This window comes from Lichenostomus cassidix, chromosome 3 (assembly GCF_008360975.1).
Source record: "Lichenostomus cassidix isolate B80296 chromosome 3, HeHo_3.0, whole genome shotgun sequence".
NCBI lineage: Eukaryota > Metazoa > Chordata > Aves > Passeriformes > Meliphagidae > Lichenostomus > Lichenostomus cassidix.
This window is the reverse complement of record NC_139483.1, coordinates 17,371,013-17,386,759: the sequence shown is the minus strand read 5'-3', so window position 1 is coordinate 17,386,759 and position 15,747 is coordinate 17,371,013. Positions and strand designations below refer to the sequence as shown.

The 15,747-nt window shown below is 44.1% G+C and overlaps 1 protein-coding gene and 1 non-coding gene across 2 annotated transcripts; one reads left to right on the top strand and one right to left on the bottom strand.

Moving 5' to 3' along the window:
- Nucleotides 1–371: 371 nt before the first annotated feature.
- TRNAT-UGU (transfer RNA threonine (anticodon UGU)) lies at nt 372–444 on the top strand. The gene has a single exon. It is a non-coding gene; the product is annotated as a tRNA-Thr (tRNA).
- A 1,101-nt stretch (nt 445–1,545) lies between these two features.
- On the bottom strand, nt 1,546–15,349 carry HHIPL2 (HHIP like 2). The gene is given in 8 exon segments (XM_085053962.1): nt 1,546–2,157; nt 2,946–3,028; nt 5,416–5,497; nt 6,973–7,118; nt 7,462–7,588; nt 8,541–8,872; nt 9,844–10,496; nt 13,492–15,349. Coding segments are annotated over 8 exon segments (2,154 nt in total). The 5' UTR covers nt 13,882–15,349; the 3' UTR covers nt 1,546–1,816.
- Between the last annotated feature and the right edge of the window lie 398 nt (nt 15,350–15,747).

The following is a 15,747-nucleotide window of genomic DNA, read 5'->3' as shown; positions in this document are numbered from 1 at the left end:
GAGCCGGGAATCACTGCTGGCAGCAAGCTCCCGCTCTGCCCCCCAAACTTTTCCCCACCAGGCAATCCCACGCTCACCGCGCGGCAGGTGCGGCCGGCCCCTCATGAGGGCGGGCAGGGCCGCCCGGCCCCTCCGGCACCGCCGCGGGTTGGCCGGGAGCTGCATTCCCTGCCTCGCCAAGGGCAGCTGTTCCCGTGGAGGACGCGGGGAGCTGCAGAGGCCCGGCTCAGCCCCGGGGAGCCGCAGGCGCTGTGCCCATAGACGGCTGAAGGTGCTGCCATGGGCACAGCCGCGGGAGCAGCGCCGGGACGCGGCGGGCAGCAGGCTCCGGAGAGGGCCAGGAGCCGTCGGCAGGGCTGGAACTGATAGGTGGCTCCATAGCTCAGTGGTTAGAGCACTGGTCTTGTAAACCAGGGGTCGCGAGTTCGATCCTCGCTGGGGCCTTCCGATTTTTTCCTGCTTTTTTCATTATTGTTTCTTCCCCCGACCAAGTTTCGGGGAGAGGGGGCAGCGGGGGTCGCTGCCTTTTGCATCACGGCACGGCGCCTCCAGAGGGCGGCGGTGGCAGACAAACGCAGCGTTAGAACTGCCAAATGACGTCTTGCGCTCAGCCGCAAGAGCAGCCTCGGCTCCGCTTCCCAAAGAAATAATTTCCCTGGATCTGAACATGCTGAGCGGTGTTTCGGCCCCGCTTCCACCGCGGGATGTGGAGCCACAGGATGGCTCCAGCCCCTGGCTCAGCTCTGACAGGGTGTTCTGGGGGAGGTGGCTTTGCTTCTGGTGCTTTGATTTTGTGTTTCAGATTTGCTGAACATTTCCAGCCCTTACTGGATCCTGTGGAACTTGCAGGTGATCCATACCTTGAAAAAATATTCATAGAATAAAGTGGGCTGGAAGGGACTTTAAGATCATCACATTCCAGCCCTGTGCTGTGGGCAGGGACACCTTCCACTATCCAGGTTGCTCAGAGCCTCATCCAACCTGCCCTTCAACCCTTCCAGGGAAGGGGCATCCACAGCTTCTCTGGGCAGCCTGTGCCAGAGCCTCACCGCCCTTACAGTGAAGAATTTCTTCCTCATATTTAATCTAAACCTCCCATGTGTCAGTTTGAAGCTATTCCCCCTTGTTCTGTCACTGCCTGACCTTGTTAGAGCTCCTTCTCCAGCTTTCCTGTGGGCCTCCTTCAGGGACTAGAAGGCTGCTGTAAGGTCTCCCTGGGGCCTTTTCCAGTCAGAACAACCCCAGTTGTCTCAGTCAGTCTTCAGAGAGATGCTTTAGCCTTCTGAGCATCTTAGTGGCCCTCCTTTAAAAATAGCTAGCTTCATTGACTGAAAAACAACTACCCTTGAAATACACTTCTCATTGCATTTCAGCTAAAGGACAAAAAAAAAAATAAAAACCCCAAAACAAACAAACAAACAAAAAAAAAAAACCAAAACCAAAAAAAACCCCAGGTGAGGTAATTGACATGTCTATTCCATATTCTTCAATAGAAGTCCTGAAATTTAGAGGCACTTGAATTTATTAGACAGTCATACACAGCTAAATCTTACCAGTCAATGTCCATCAGAGACTCTCACGAAGACTTATGTCAGAAAAGGACATCACAGCAGGATTTGCAAAGTCAATATTAGGAGGCTGATGCTGTTAAGGTTTAATAGAACATATGTAGAGACTGCTAATGCTGCCATTAATGAGCACACACCTGGAGCACTCCATAGCAAGTTAGCCAAATGCTCTTTTATTTGGTCAGTATTCCACACTTTTGTTTCACCATCTTATACATGACTTGCATTTTCTGGGACATCACTGAGCTTCAAAATCTGCTTCTCTCCAGTTTTCCCTTAGTCAGTGCTGCTTTCTTTGGAAGAACTTTCTTGGTTCTGGCTAGGTGGCAGCTCTTCTTTCTTGGCAGAGGTGGTGCTGGTGTTGTTCTGGTGTTATGTGCAACCTTCTTTCCCTTGTGAGGTTTAGCCTTTGCTTTGATTCTCTGTCTCCCTTTACCAGATGAAGCTGGTTTTGCTGTTGATAATTTTATTTTGGTAGATGGGGTCTTTTTTGCTCTCTTAGAAGAAACTCTTGGGGTGGCTGCAGTGAGGATAGATTTTTTTGGAGGTTTGGTTGTTGAAGGTTCATTTAGCAGCTCAAGGACAGTCTCTGAGGAAGGTAATTAACATAAAGCAGGGATGCTGAACTAAGGCAAAAGGCTAATTCAGAGATATGACTGATAGAAACCTTTATTAGAGCTACAGTCAAGAAAAAACAGCTGAAATTATGAAAGAAGAAATGCACACTATAAACCTCTCTTCTTCCATCAAAAGTCCCTTGGTTTTCTTGGAAATAAAATTATTAATTTTAGAAATTATGAATGTGTATTTAAGGAAAATTACCTCCAGACCTTTCCCACTTCTCTGGCAGACTTAACAATATGAATTTTTCGTAATACACTAATATCTGGAAATCCCAGACAAGATAACCTCAACTTGCCAAGCACCATTTCTACTCAAGATGTAACTCCTGCCCTAGCTGCATGGGACTTGAAGACAGAAGACAGCTAGGAAAAAGGGAGATTGACTCCACCCAGATGTACAGAGAAAGGATTATTTCATTCAAGGAGCTTGTCTCAGAGCCAGGGACAGGCCCTCAGAATTTCCCAGACCTCCTCCAATGCCTGCATTAAAGTCATCAGTTCCCTTGTGATGCCTATTTACACCGTTATTTGGCAAAACTTGGGAAAAAAAAATCTGAGACTGGGGTTAAGCAAAGGCATGGCATCAAGTAGACAGCAGAAGCACATATTAAATGTGATAACCAAACTTCAGGATTGCTCCTGCTCAGTGCTTTAGTTTTTAAGATTCCTAAAGATTTCAATCACAGGAAAGCTTAAGCCTGTAAGTTTATGTATATATTTTACTTTTCATTAAAATCAAAGCCTGGCAACTTACTTGCACGTGGAACAAATGGTATCTGCTTGCTCTTTGTTTTCACTGGAACAGGCTCGTGTTTACACTTCCCTGGTGGAGCTCTCCTTGGAAAACAGAAAGCCATATGCAGACGTCTGAGAGATTGTTAGGGAAGTTTATTTATTCCAAAGGCACACATAAATCCCCTGCTGTCATTTGCCTCTGGTGGAAGAGGCATGAAAGCACTTTAGACACCTGGAGTGCAACACAGGTGGAATTCAAAAGCCTGACACAGGGCTGGCAAGCCATAAAATCCCTGTCCCAACAACAGCTGGTGAATGTGACCTTCACTGGGATTTGCTTTGGGTACAACATAGTGCTGCAGCAAGAAGGGTGAGAAAGGAAAGGAACAGGCAAAGAGGGAGGGAGGCACAGCTGCAAAGCAATGTGTCTGTGTTCCTCTCCTGCTGTTCTCTGACAGCTTCCCACAAGACAAAAGCACCAAAAAAAACCCCAAACCCAAATACATTTTCCCTGAGGTAAAGATGTTGCACATTAAATGACAGGAAGAGAGGTACAAAGCAGCACAACATGCCTGTGTTTTCTGTTACCCACCGAGGGAACTGCTGTAGGATAAATAAGAACAGGTTCTTCCAATTTGGCGTGCTTGACAGCACCAAGCAAAGCAAAGCCTGGGCTTAAGGCATCACATTTTCTTGTGATTAGCATTCTCCTTCAGACAGTGGCAAGAGCCAAGTGCTTTCTCCATTCCATTTCAATTAAAAAAAAAAAAGGTTACTAAAACAGGGTTGTTGGTATATTTCTTGTGGGGATTTTTGGTGGGTTTCTGTGGGATTGTTTTCCCTCCATCTCTCTCTTACCGAATTTTAAAATTACATTCTAACTCGTTTTCTCTCTGCTCAGGACAGAAGGAATTTGGTGCCACCGTGCTGTCTCCAAGAGTACTGCTAGAGAGGCAAGCTGAAGTGGGGACAAAGCTGCCATCAGCTTTCCTGGCTGGCAGGTTCCTCAGGAGGTTTGAGTTGCCATCAGGCACATGGCAGTGGCCCTGGCAATGTTCTGAAAGCAGGAGTTTGTGTGGCCAGCTGTCCATGCCAGCGGGCAGGAGGCAGGGAATGCTGGATGGATTCGCTGGGACTGTGCCTGGCAGAGAAGCCAGATATCCCAGAGAGACAGAAAAGGAAGAATCCTATGAACAGCAGTAAAATGCAAAGGAGGAAGGTTCAGGGGGAGACCAGCATCACCCCCAGAACTGGAGGTCCAGGACTGTGCCCCCGAGCCTGCTCAGGCTCCAGAGGAGCTCTGCACACTCTGGGCACTCCTGCAAAGTGCAAACATATGAGGGCAGAGCTGGCACTGCCCCATCCGGGCTAAGGCAAACAAGGGCAACCGGAAAATGCAGGAATACATTCCTAAGAGCCGAGGGAATAAGTGCCTGGTCCTGCTCTAGAGCTGAGAGACACGAAGCTTCAAAAGCATACAGTCTTTGTGGCGCATTAAGGAGTGGCATAGAGACTGCAGAGATATTCTTTGAGAAATAGACTATGTTCAAGTTCTTGATGTTTATGCAAGCTCACAAATATATATATATATATATATATATTTTAGTTGAAATTACTACATTTTGATCAGCCACAGCTAATGTTCTTCCTGGCAGATGATAAGCTGTTAAAGGCAGAAGTCTCCTCAAGCAGTAAAATACAGAAGTTCTATTCCCATCACCCTGGTAGAGAGCTGGAGGTGACTATCTAGCTTTGGATTTAACTCCTCAAGAAAACAGAACTTGTTTTCTTCATTTTGCTAGTGTCCAAGGTCTCTGCAACAGCACAGACACATTTTTTACTGTATCTATTTTACAGTAATTTGAAACTCATTTAATGCTTTTTAGCAAGATCCGAAAGCTTGGGAGGGGAGAAAATTGCATAAGTGTGCTTGTTATTGTAAAAACAGACTTTAGCAGGGATAACTGCTTAATGGGGAAAAACATTTTGCTTGGAAAAACTCAGGTTCAGGCTGCAGTTATTATTTGAATACTGCATGAACCATCAGGTTTCACTCATCTTCGTTAAGAAAACTTAAACTCTGTAGTGCTATTTATTTATTTATATTGAAGTGCATCATAGATATTTGATGTAATGACTGTGAAGGATATGGATTGTCATTTTTAAAACATCACTGTGCTATACTTCATATATGTAAAGACAGAGACATTCTTTTAATCCTTAACTCTCCAAGATCTTCAAGGTATTTGAATTTTATTTCCTGTTTCTGTGTGCACAGATATGATGAGTGAGGAATAAATTCCCTCAAACTGATTACAGTTGCACCAGATGTACAGTGGGTGAATAAAACCCAAGGACTGGATGCAGATGTCAGTGATATTGTTTATCAGCAGTACTTGGCATTCTTTTACTGTGATAACTGGAGAGTGTATGGTGATTGTAGAAGAATTTGGCATGGAAATCCATCTTTAATTACAAACCTTAATTACAAAGAAGGGTCAATGAGCTTGTAGAGTGATCCATGTGGTGCATAGGCACTGGGATAAGAAGTAGATATAAAATACAGCTCACCTAAATGGAAGTGGAGAAAGAAAAGTGGTCTTAGATTCAAGTGCCCAAGCTGGATCCCAGTTTTCCATTTCCCTCTCTTTCCTGGCTCTTCACTAATTCATGGGGTCAGAAAATAAAACCCAATCAGTTGCCCCCTCAGCCATGCCTTATGGCCAGGAAATGGCTTTGTTCTCCCCCTGCTCTGTGCAGGTGAGCTCCCAGAGACACCAAGTGACCTCCTGGCTGCAGCAGGGTTCCACACAGAACCAGCAGCTCTCAGTCAGGCAGCGTGCTTCAGCAGCACCTTCATTACCTCACCTCTGGCTCTCCAAAAGGTTACTATCCTCTGTATAAATATGTCTTTTTAAAAATTTGTTTCTACCAAAGAAGCAGCCAGAAACTACAAATAGAGGGGAAGACCACACAAGAAATACATTTGGTGTCTTATAGTCGTACCAAAAAGAAAATAAATTCAACAAGAGTGACATTGGCTAATCCATGGGAGACAGAAGCTACTTATTTCTGTCCGGTAGCTGTGAAAGACAACTGCTCTCTGTGCCTTCCTTTCATCACCCACTAGAAAAATATCCAGGGAAATTAGAGTATCTTGCAAGAGGCAAAACTGTTGTTGTCTTTCAAAGTACATAACATCACCACATTGGCTTCTAAAAAGACCACCAGGAGAAGAGACATTTAACATTCACTCACTCTACATGTTGTTAGAACAGTTAAAAATTGTAAATATTTCACAACAAAGCCTAAATCTTCATGCAGCATTGACAGAATATGCTAGGCAGATGATTTAGGATTTTTTTCATGGCTAACAAATCTCTTTTCTGCTGAATGGTGAAGCATCAGAGCTCACTAAAGCAGACTCGTGTTCTCCAAAACTTGCAGCTGCTTTTTGTATTACATAGCTCTGTGTCAGGAGGCTGTAGAAAAGTGAACAGAGTGTGCATTGGTACTTCCACCCTGGTGAGAGATCTGGTCATTGTGACCTTAGTAGCATCCCACGTGCTGAGTCCTTTACACTACATTTTAAAATGAGTGGCTTTCCTGATCCCCAGATAAAGCCTTGGTCTATAATGCACAGTGTGAAGTGCTGTTGTTGTGAATAAGACTGAGGAATTCATACTAAGGAAGCAGAGAAATTCAGCTAAGCTCTAAGAACTGAAGCGAGGATGAGCTGGTATAATGAAAAACTGCATTGTTATGGCCTTTTGATTAATGAAACACCACAAAGAACCAAAACCAAAAGGAATGTTTCACATGTCTTCTGAGCTCTCCATCAAGCTGGTCTGTAATAGTCTCATAGGGCAGGAGACCTCCCAGAGCCACAGACCAACCCTACCTACTGTGCTGAGCCAGCCACAAACCTCTCTGCACTGCCTGCTCTCCAGGCACACCTCAGGAGCCACAGAATTTCCCACATTTTCCCTGCAGTAGAGAACTGACAGTACAGTTTTCAATGAGGATAAGGCCAGCATGATACCTACCTGCTTCATCCTCAGCAAATGAGATGATGAATTTGCTGTAGGAAGTGATCATTTCAGGGAAAGCACAAGCTGTTGTGCTGCCAATGCAGATATCCTGCTTCTTCCACTTATTTGTCTTCTCATCTTCCTGTAAAGCCATAAGTCAACTAGATGAAAAATAAAATGCTGTGTTTTATGTCTCCAGAATCAAAATTAGTTCCTGTCAAAATCATGTATTACTGAAACAAAAAAAAGTAGTGAAGACTGTGACTGTTGGCTGGCTTTTGGAGAAATAGACCTGAACAAAGGAAAACTAAGGATTCTGAAATGAAGGAAGTTTAGATTACAACAAAAATGTTGTTGTAATTGTCAAACACAGAACTTAGTCTATATCCAAGATTCTCATTTACTCCAGCCCAAAAGGTTTTGGAATGCTCTGATATATTTATTTACCCAGACAAGGCAAATGTGGGTACAAATTGGAGCTGCAGAGGAAACAATCAGTCTCACCCATTCATGAAATCACCAAAAATATAAAGGCCATTCAAGTTGGGTGATTCACATCCCCTGTAGACAAAACCTCCAGTGACTGACTTCCCAACACTGCAGCCATATGCAAATATTGGCAGAATGTCATCTGTTAAACACAGAGAAATAAAAAGTCAGAAAGTTTACTTCCAGAGAGCATCAAAAAGCAATTGCTCAATGATACTGACAGGTACAAAAATTACTAGAAGGACCAATACAGTTTAATAAAGTGCTTAGCAAAATTTCAGTGGTAATTCTGCAATTTACTCTAGGACAGAACAGACCCAGGGGCTTTAAGTGTCTCTCTGTGTAGTTGCTTATCAAGGCTTGGTTGTGATGAACCTCTGTAACACAGAGAACCAGGATGCTCTGCATCAAGGAAGCAATGAAGAGAGGTATCAGCCTGCAGGAAGTGTTATTTGATTTGTTTGTGAATGCACCAATCATTTTAACAGGGATCATCTTTACCAATTCCAGTACTTTTAGAGAAGGGAATAAGGTCAGAATTGCAAGTTAGCTCAACATCTTCATAGGCTCACTGACACAGCACAGAACATGAATGTGTGTGCTATCTCTGTTTTATATCATGAGACTTTTAAAATACAGACTGCCTCTGGCAGTGTTAAAATTGAATTCAGCCCTTTCTTATGTTGAATTATCAGATTCCACAGAATTTTATTATTGTCTTCACTTTTTCCCCTACATTAATATCAATAACACATACTCTGCACTTGTCTGCTCATCCAAGTGTTCCAGGAACATCTGCATGACCTTGAGATCAGGTGTCTTTGCCCAACAGCTTAAGAAGCATTATAATAATACTCAGTTCTTCTACCATGCTTTGCCAAGAGCTTTATAAAAACCACCAATTTCTCTTTTTTAAAGGCAGCAAGTGAGTTTTGTCCATCAAACACACAGTCAGACCCAGAGTACAGCTTTTAGGCATTCTGCTGCAGCTCCTTGTTCACTGGGAGATTTAGCTTCACTGGAAAAACAGTGCTATAGTCCACTAAATATACACACATGATAAAGCAATCTTCCATAAGAAAGTTCTTCCTTACCCAAGGAGGAATTGTGGCAAAGCTTTGTGTCGTAGCATTCAAATCCCTCCTTCGCTCTCCAGCCATAGTTCCCTCCTTTAACAATGAGGTCGATTTCCTCAAACCTGTTCTGTCCCACATCCCCACAGAATATCCTCCCTCTTCCCTTTTTTGTGACAGGGTCCCCTCTGTCCACTGCACAGCGCCACATATTCCTGACCCCATAGGCATAGACCTCTGGGCAGTCTTTGGGATCAGACACAAATGGATTATCAGGAGGGATGCAGTAAGGCTTTCCATCAGGGCTTCTGCCATCCATATCAATCCTCAACACTTTCCCCAACAAAGTACTCCTAAAGAGAAGGCAGAAAAAGAAACCTCAGCATGAGAGCCAGCTGAAAACACAAAAATTCTCTTCTCCTTCCCTGTTTTTAAAGGAAAAATTATCTGTCTAAAAGAAACATCTTTTTTTTGTTTTTTTTGTTTGGTGGTGTTTTGTTTTTTGTTTGGTTTTTTGGGTTGTTTTTTGTGTGTTGTGGGTGTTTGTTTGGTGGTTTGTGGGTTTTGTTGTGTGTTTTTTTTTTTGGGGGGGGGGTGTGGTTGTGTTGTTTTGTTTGTGGTGTTTTTTGTGGGGGTAGGGACATCTTCCACTAGACCAGACTGTGCAACACCCCATCTAAACTGCCCTTCATTACTGCCAGGGATGGGGCATCCACAGTGTCTCTGGGCAATCTGTGCCAGTGTCTCACCACTCTCTTCATAAGATCTAATCTAAACCATTTTCCCTTGTCCTGTCACTACATGCTCTTGGTTAATGGTCTCTATCTTTCTTGTAGGCTCCCTTCAAGTACTGGAAGGCTGCAGTTAGGTCACCCCAAAGCCTTCCCTTTTCCAGGCTGAATAATCCCACATCTCTCAGCCTTCCCTCACAGGAGAGGTTCTCCACCCCTCTGATTATCTTGGTGGCCTCCTCTGGACTCACTGCAATGGATCCATGTCTTTCCTGTGCTGAAGACCCCAGAGCTGGATGCAGCACTCCAGGTGGGATCTCCTGAAAGTGGAACAGAGGGGCAGAATCCCCTCCCTTCACCTGCTAGGCACAATTCTTTGGATACAGCCCAGGACATGTTTGGCTTTCTCAGCTGCAAGCACACATTGCTGGGTCATGTTCAGCCTCCCAGCCACCAGCAGCCCCAAAGTCTCTCTTGGCAGGGCTGCTCCCAATTGTTCGTCCCCCAGCCTGTGTTGATACTGGGGGTGGGACAAGCACAGAGCAAAATTATTTCTCATCATGGCACACAATAGCATTCAATATGAACTCTACCTTTCAGAACGTGGATCAGCTTTGTTGGCATCAGATGCCAAAACCTTCAATTCACTGATCCTGATCTTTTCCACTCGATTCTTATCCATGTATGAGTAATAGATATAAAACTTCCTGTTGTCCTTGTGCTTGGGGTGGAAAGCCATCCCCAGGAAGCCCCTCTCATCCCCCAGCCAGGGGGTAGCCAGCACTGTACTTTGAATATCCAGGAAGGGCTCCTCGAGCCGGCTGCCATCGGCTAGGAACACCCAGACGAGGCTGAGCTGCTCGGCTATGGAGGTGCAGTGCGTGTGGTCAGCAGCATGGACCATCAGCACCGGGTTCCTCAGGCCATTGGCAACCTCAGCCAGGCACAGCTGCATGCAGCCCCCGTGCTCCTCCAGCACAGAGCCCAGGCTGCTGCTCAGGGCTGAGTTCTGCAGCACCTTGGGGAAGCAGTAATCCTCATCCTGGAGCTGCAGGAGGTGGCAGAAGTGGGTCCTGTTCGTCTCACAGCACTCCTGGATGTGCTTGTCGCTGGTCAGCAGGTGGATGGCAGAGTAGCAGTGGAGGTGAAATTTGGAACAGGAGTCAAAACAAAGTCCTGGGAGGCTTCTTAGAGGGGTCTGAGGGTTTTCTGCATCACAGAGGTGTGCAGCATATGGAGAACATTCCTAGAAAGTAAAGGAAACAAAAGATGTGGCTGTGGACACTCATCCAGGAGAAGCCTAGACACCTTCAGGGCAGCAAATTGGTTAATAAAATAAAAAATTAGCAATGCAGAAAACATAAACAGTCAACTATGAAATGGAGCAGTAGAAAGCCACTCAGAATATGACCGAAATGGACTTAGAGATCAGTAGTAGTTTCTTTATCAAAGCACCATCAGCTGCACCTAAATTCTTCCCAACAGAAGTGCAAGAGTGGAGGCTGTGGATTCTCCACTCAGAAAGGTGGGATTGAGCAGTCTTGGAGGGAGGTGATCAGAGCAGGGTAACAGCCTGACAGAGCTCTGTCAATATCACAAGTGTCTATCCTTGAGAGGATAGACAAGGCTCATTTTCTCCCAGAGAAAAGATGAGGGTGTATGAGATAAAGGCAACAGGAGCCAGGTTTAAAAAAGGAGGTGAAACTCTGCTCTAAGAAACTGTAGGGGCTAAAGATGTACATTGGTTAAATATACAGGCTAAATTAATCTTTGGTCTGATACTGTGCAGCTCCAATCATGTTCCTGCACACACAATAATATTACTGAAGCAGGCTGTAGGTGAGATTTAAAATTGATCCAAATAAGTAAATACCATCTCATGCAATTCCTGTTGGTATCATTGACTCTATCTGTGATCATCAAGAAAAAAACTACTGCAGTAGTTGCATTTTCAAGTGTTACATATTGAAAACTATGTTCCTTCAAGTACCGTTAAGTTTTAGCTGTGTAAAATATAGGGTAAATTCTGAAAATCAAGCATTGTGTTTGAATTTGTACCTAAATTTAAACTCCTCATCTTGTGAACATTCTGGGCCAGAACTTCAATAAAAGGTTTCCATTAAAATCCCACTTCTATTTAAGGAGCACAAAGTTGCAGAAGTTAAAACAGAAGATTTACATTCTACAGAATCTACATTATACAGAAATAGTGTTTTACTGGTTTTCATGCCAGCAGCCCGAAACAATCTATCCAGACCTTTTATTGGGCACAGATGGAAGAAGGTAAGTACATACACAGTCCAGGAAAGAAGTACTACATTAGTAACTTTTCTGCCTCATTAAACAAGTTCACTTCATTAAACTGAATTAATTTTAAAAAATCTGGGCAGTTATACAAGGATTGAATTTTTTTTTTTTTTTTGGTGCAAGCAGCAGCCTTCCTAGAGTATTTAATTGAGGACTACAGACCCTGATTCCAAACTTCACAAGCAAGTTGTTCCCTTTGCTCACAGCAGGACCTGGGGACTTTTGGCCTACTAAGAGCAGGTATGACTTGAAAATAGTAAAGCCCTTTCAGCTTTTGGATGGTGTAGGAAGATTCTCACTTTTCATTGCTGCCATTTAGTTGCCAGAAAGGAGCATAGAATGACCTGGTTTCTGTTGCTTCCACATCACATCTCTAAGAAACCTCTCCCTCTTCCCAAATCAAAAGTCTCCAGCCTTACAAAGGGGAGCCAAGTCCCCAGGCCTGTCCTTGAAGTCTGATCCCAGTCCCGGTTGACAAAACCACACCTTTCTTTCCATGTTTAAGGTCTTCTCAGAATGAGGAAGGGCACCACCAGGCCCTGAGTGCCAACCACAAAAGTCAAAGCTTCAGCTGAGTGTCCTTGTCTTTTTGTTCCTTCAGTCCTCTTCTGAAGTGATTACTTCATTAACCCCTTTGAAAATATTTTTAATTTCTCTCACATAAGTAGGAACAGAGTCCAGCTCCTGGACCAACAGCCTGACATGGGCAAAAGAGAAAACCAACTCCCTCCAAAACAAGACATATTCTCACTGCCTCTGAGGTTCCTCAGTTCTGTTCTGCTAACAAGGTCTACATAAACTCCCAGGATTAGGTGGCCTTGCAGTCACTGTTGGTTGTCTGCTTTCACTTCACTCAAGCATGCAGGGAAATTAATCTCATCACTTTATAAAACCAACAAAGCAGAAATTGCTAAGATCACATTGATATTTCTGTTTTGTTAGTTTCTCTTAAGAGTGTGCATTCAGCAACCAAATCAGGCCTGGATTAAAACTGGTTTTAAAAGTATGATGCTTACCCTGCACTAGATCCCATCCTATGGCTTTCAATCAGCTTGTCAAAGAGCTCTGATGCTACTTTTTTCAGCCCTGGTAACCCACCCCAAGGAGAAGCCAGAATCTTGCCAGCATCCAAAAAAAGCATTTTGGTACACAGAAAACATTTTAGAGCTAAGGAAATATTAACTATGAGAGTTTTGTGTGTTTTTAGAAAGATTATGTGTGTCTTTTGGCTGCTTTGTGTTTTGGATGCAGTGAGCGCAGCTTGGCGTGACTAACAGTTACTAAAAAGGCAGGTGGGTTCTGCCCTCTAATTCCAGGGATTGCAGGAGAGTTCAGGCAGAAAAGAGCCTTTGGTCTTTCCTCCCTGCACACTTTCCACAAGCCAGGTGGGCAGTGGGAGACAGCACTGATGAAAACAGTGACTGCAGCCTCGGGACCTTGCAGCAGCTGTGTGAAACCACTGCCTGTGAAATTCTGTTCTACTTAGACAAGCACACCCTTTGGAGCATCCTCAGCAGGAACACAATCAAAACACATCCTCCATGCAGTCCAGAGATCCCTACACCCTGCCTGTAATTCCCATATCATTTGATTCTGCAGAATTTGTAATCCAGAACCTTGTAGCTGCAAGCAGAGGGTAAATACTGATCTGCAGTTCTCTCCTTCATTATGAAAAAATCATCACCCTCACTGGGCAACACTTTCATAAACCCTTATTGCTAGCAAATGTCACTATGTATTGCCGGATTCCAGTGATGCACCTCACACAAAGCACTTTGCAAAATGCCTGCTGAGGATTAGCTGCCATTTCCCTGTCAGCCCACCTTTCCCCTGCTCCCACACCTCCCTTCACAGCAGCACAGAGCTATCAGAACCACAACTGACCCCCAAACCAGCCCAGAGTGTAGGACACAGATATTATTTTTCTTCCCTACCTGACACAGGATATCTTTGATATATGTTCCACACAGTTTATGCCCCTGGGAATCAAGGTAATCCACGATGTCCCAGTATTTTGCTGCAATGCTGTTGTCTCTCTCCTGGTCACAGCAGCCAAAATTTCCATAGGCAGAGCAGAACTGCAAGCGCAAAGGGGGCTGGAAAGGTGGCCCATAATCCAGACACTGAGGATGTCCCAGCAGACTGCCTGTTAGGCACAGCAAGCAGAGGCAAAGACAGACATGTGGACAAGAAAAAGTAATTCCAGAGCTGCTGCTGCTGTTGCTCTTTCCAGCATGTGGCCAAGCATTCACTTCCTTCAATGTGGGTTTCCTGAGGTCAGATGTATAGAAGTCCTGGACTTCTTCGTAGCATGGTTCATTCATCTCTGTTTTATTAATTGCCAGCCCCAGAGCTCAGCATTCCCTGAGGTTTGCTTACATTCCCTCTTCCTTTCTCTCTCAAATTTACTACTAGGCAGCAGAGACATCCTCCAGGCTGCCTCTTCAATATTTCACACGTCACACAGCTGAACCCTCCCCTCTAGACATTTCTCATGCCCCTAGAAGCACTCACAAATCTAATCCCTACATCTTAGGTTAAATTGGCTGAGAAATCCATCACCCAGAAATATGAATAACAAAAACATGAGACGTGATACATATGCACAGAACTTGATAATGTCTCCCCTTTTACAAGGCACAAGTGAACCCTTTTCAATTGCTAACTACCATTTTTCTCAGCTTTTAAAATGCACCAAACTTGGGTCTAGTTTCATAAAGACTGAACAGTGGTCATAAAATACAACCAAGTTAAGGCAGCAATTAACCATAGGAAGAAGCAATTTCAGGACTATAAGTTTTACAGATACTGCTGTTACCCACAAATCCAGGTATACATTGAGGTTAAAATGAGGAGAAATTTAGAAAGAGTGAAGGAAAAAGGTTTGTTTAAAGGCACCAGGCACAACCACAAGTCAACTGATATTCTGTGGTAACCTTGTACTTAAAGCAATTGATTTTTGTGGGCTTGATCCCACTTGGCATAAAACTGATTTAGAATTAACGAGACCTTTGCCTATTTTCCCCTCAAGCAAATAATGCAGGAGCAAGCCCTTCACATCAGCTGGGGATGCAGGTGTTTGTACACATTGTACTCAGCCTGTGTTGGAGGATGACACTTCTCTAACTTCACTCTTCCATAAGCAGAACAAGATCACAGCCAAGTGGAAATGGAGCTATTTCTTTCATGTGTGATTAAAAAAAAAATCCTCTCAGAAGCTTTGCCCATAGAATGGGGAGGACAACTGAGAGGATACCAAACCTAGAACACAGAATTCAAAGCCAAAAACCATTCCAACACACTTTCAAAGTACCACACAGACTTGAAGACACAGTATGCTCTGAGTAATTTGCACAGAAATTTCACTCAGAACTTGTGATCTGCAGGTTTGTCTCAGGTGCAAGGACTGTGGTGTCAGCAAGTTTCTTGCAGGACATGCAAGGGCAAGGCTTGAGATAGTTACCCAAAACCTGTGACTGTGCTGTTCTTCTTGCTGACTGCAGCATGGTAGTTCCAGCACCTGGAGAGGACATGATCCACCACAGCAGTCCTGCTTCCAGAGGTCACAGGAGAAAGCTGGAAGCACAATGGATTAACAGATTTTTCAGACATCAAGTTTCTCACTCTCCTTACCTCCACCCCAATCTCTGATGCTTTATTTCACGTTTCTTCCTCAATGGAGGGTCTCAGCTGCTGCAAGGCACATGCATGTCCCACAGGAAGCTGAGGGGACAAAGGGAAATTGCATGGGAGCTCTCACCCAGTACCAGGGCATCCAACATTCAGCTTTTATACTACAAAGGATGCCAGGGTTGGGAATGATGAGTAATTACCTCTAACAAAACATAGTTACAGCACATATTTCACCTAATGTTCAAGACACATTGTCTTAAGGCACTTCTCACAAACCCATATGAACCCAGACCAAAATCCCAGATAAACACTGAGTTTTTAAAAGCATAGCTGTACTTATCCATAAGCTACTCTGCTACTAAAGACATCTTTATTTCAATCCCAGAAGGAGGTTCAAGCAGCTCATCCTCTAGAATTCTACAGATCTGGCACTGAAACAGAAGTAGTATTTGGAAACCATTTTGTTGTTGTTTGCAAGCAAACTGGGATTCTAGTTTGTAATAACACAACAACATTTGCTTTCCAAACACAGCAAAACTGCACATTTCAACTCATGG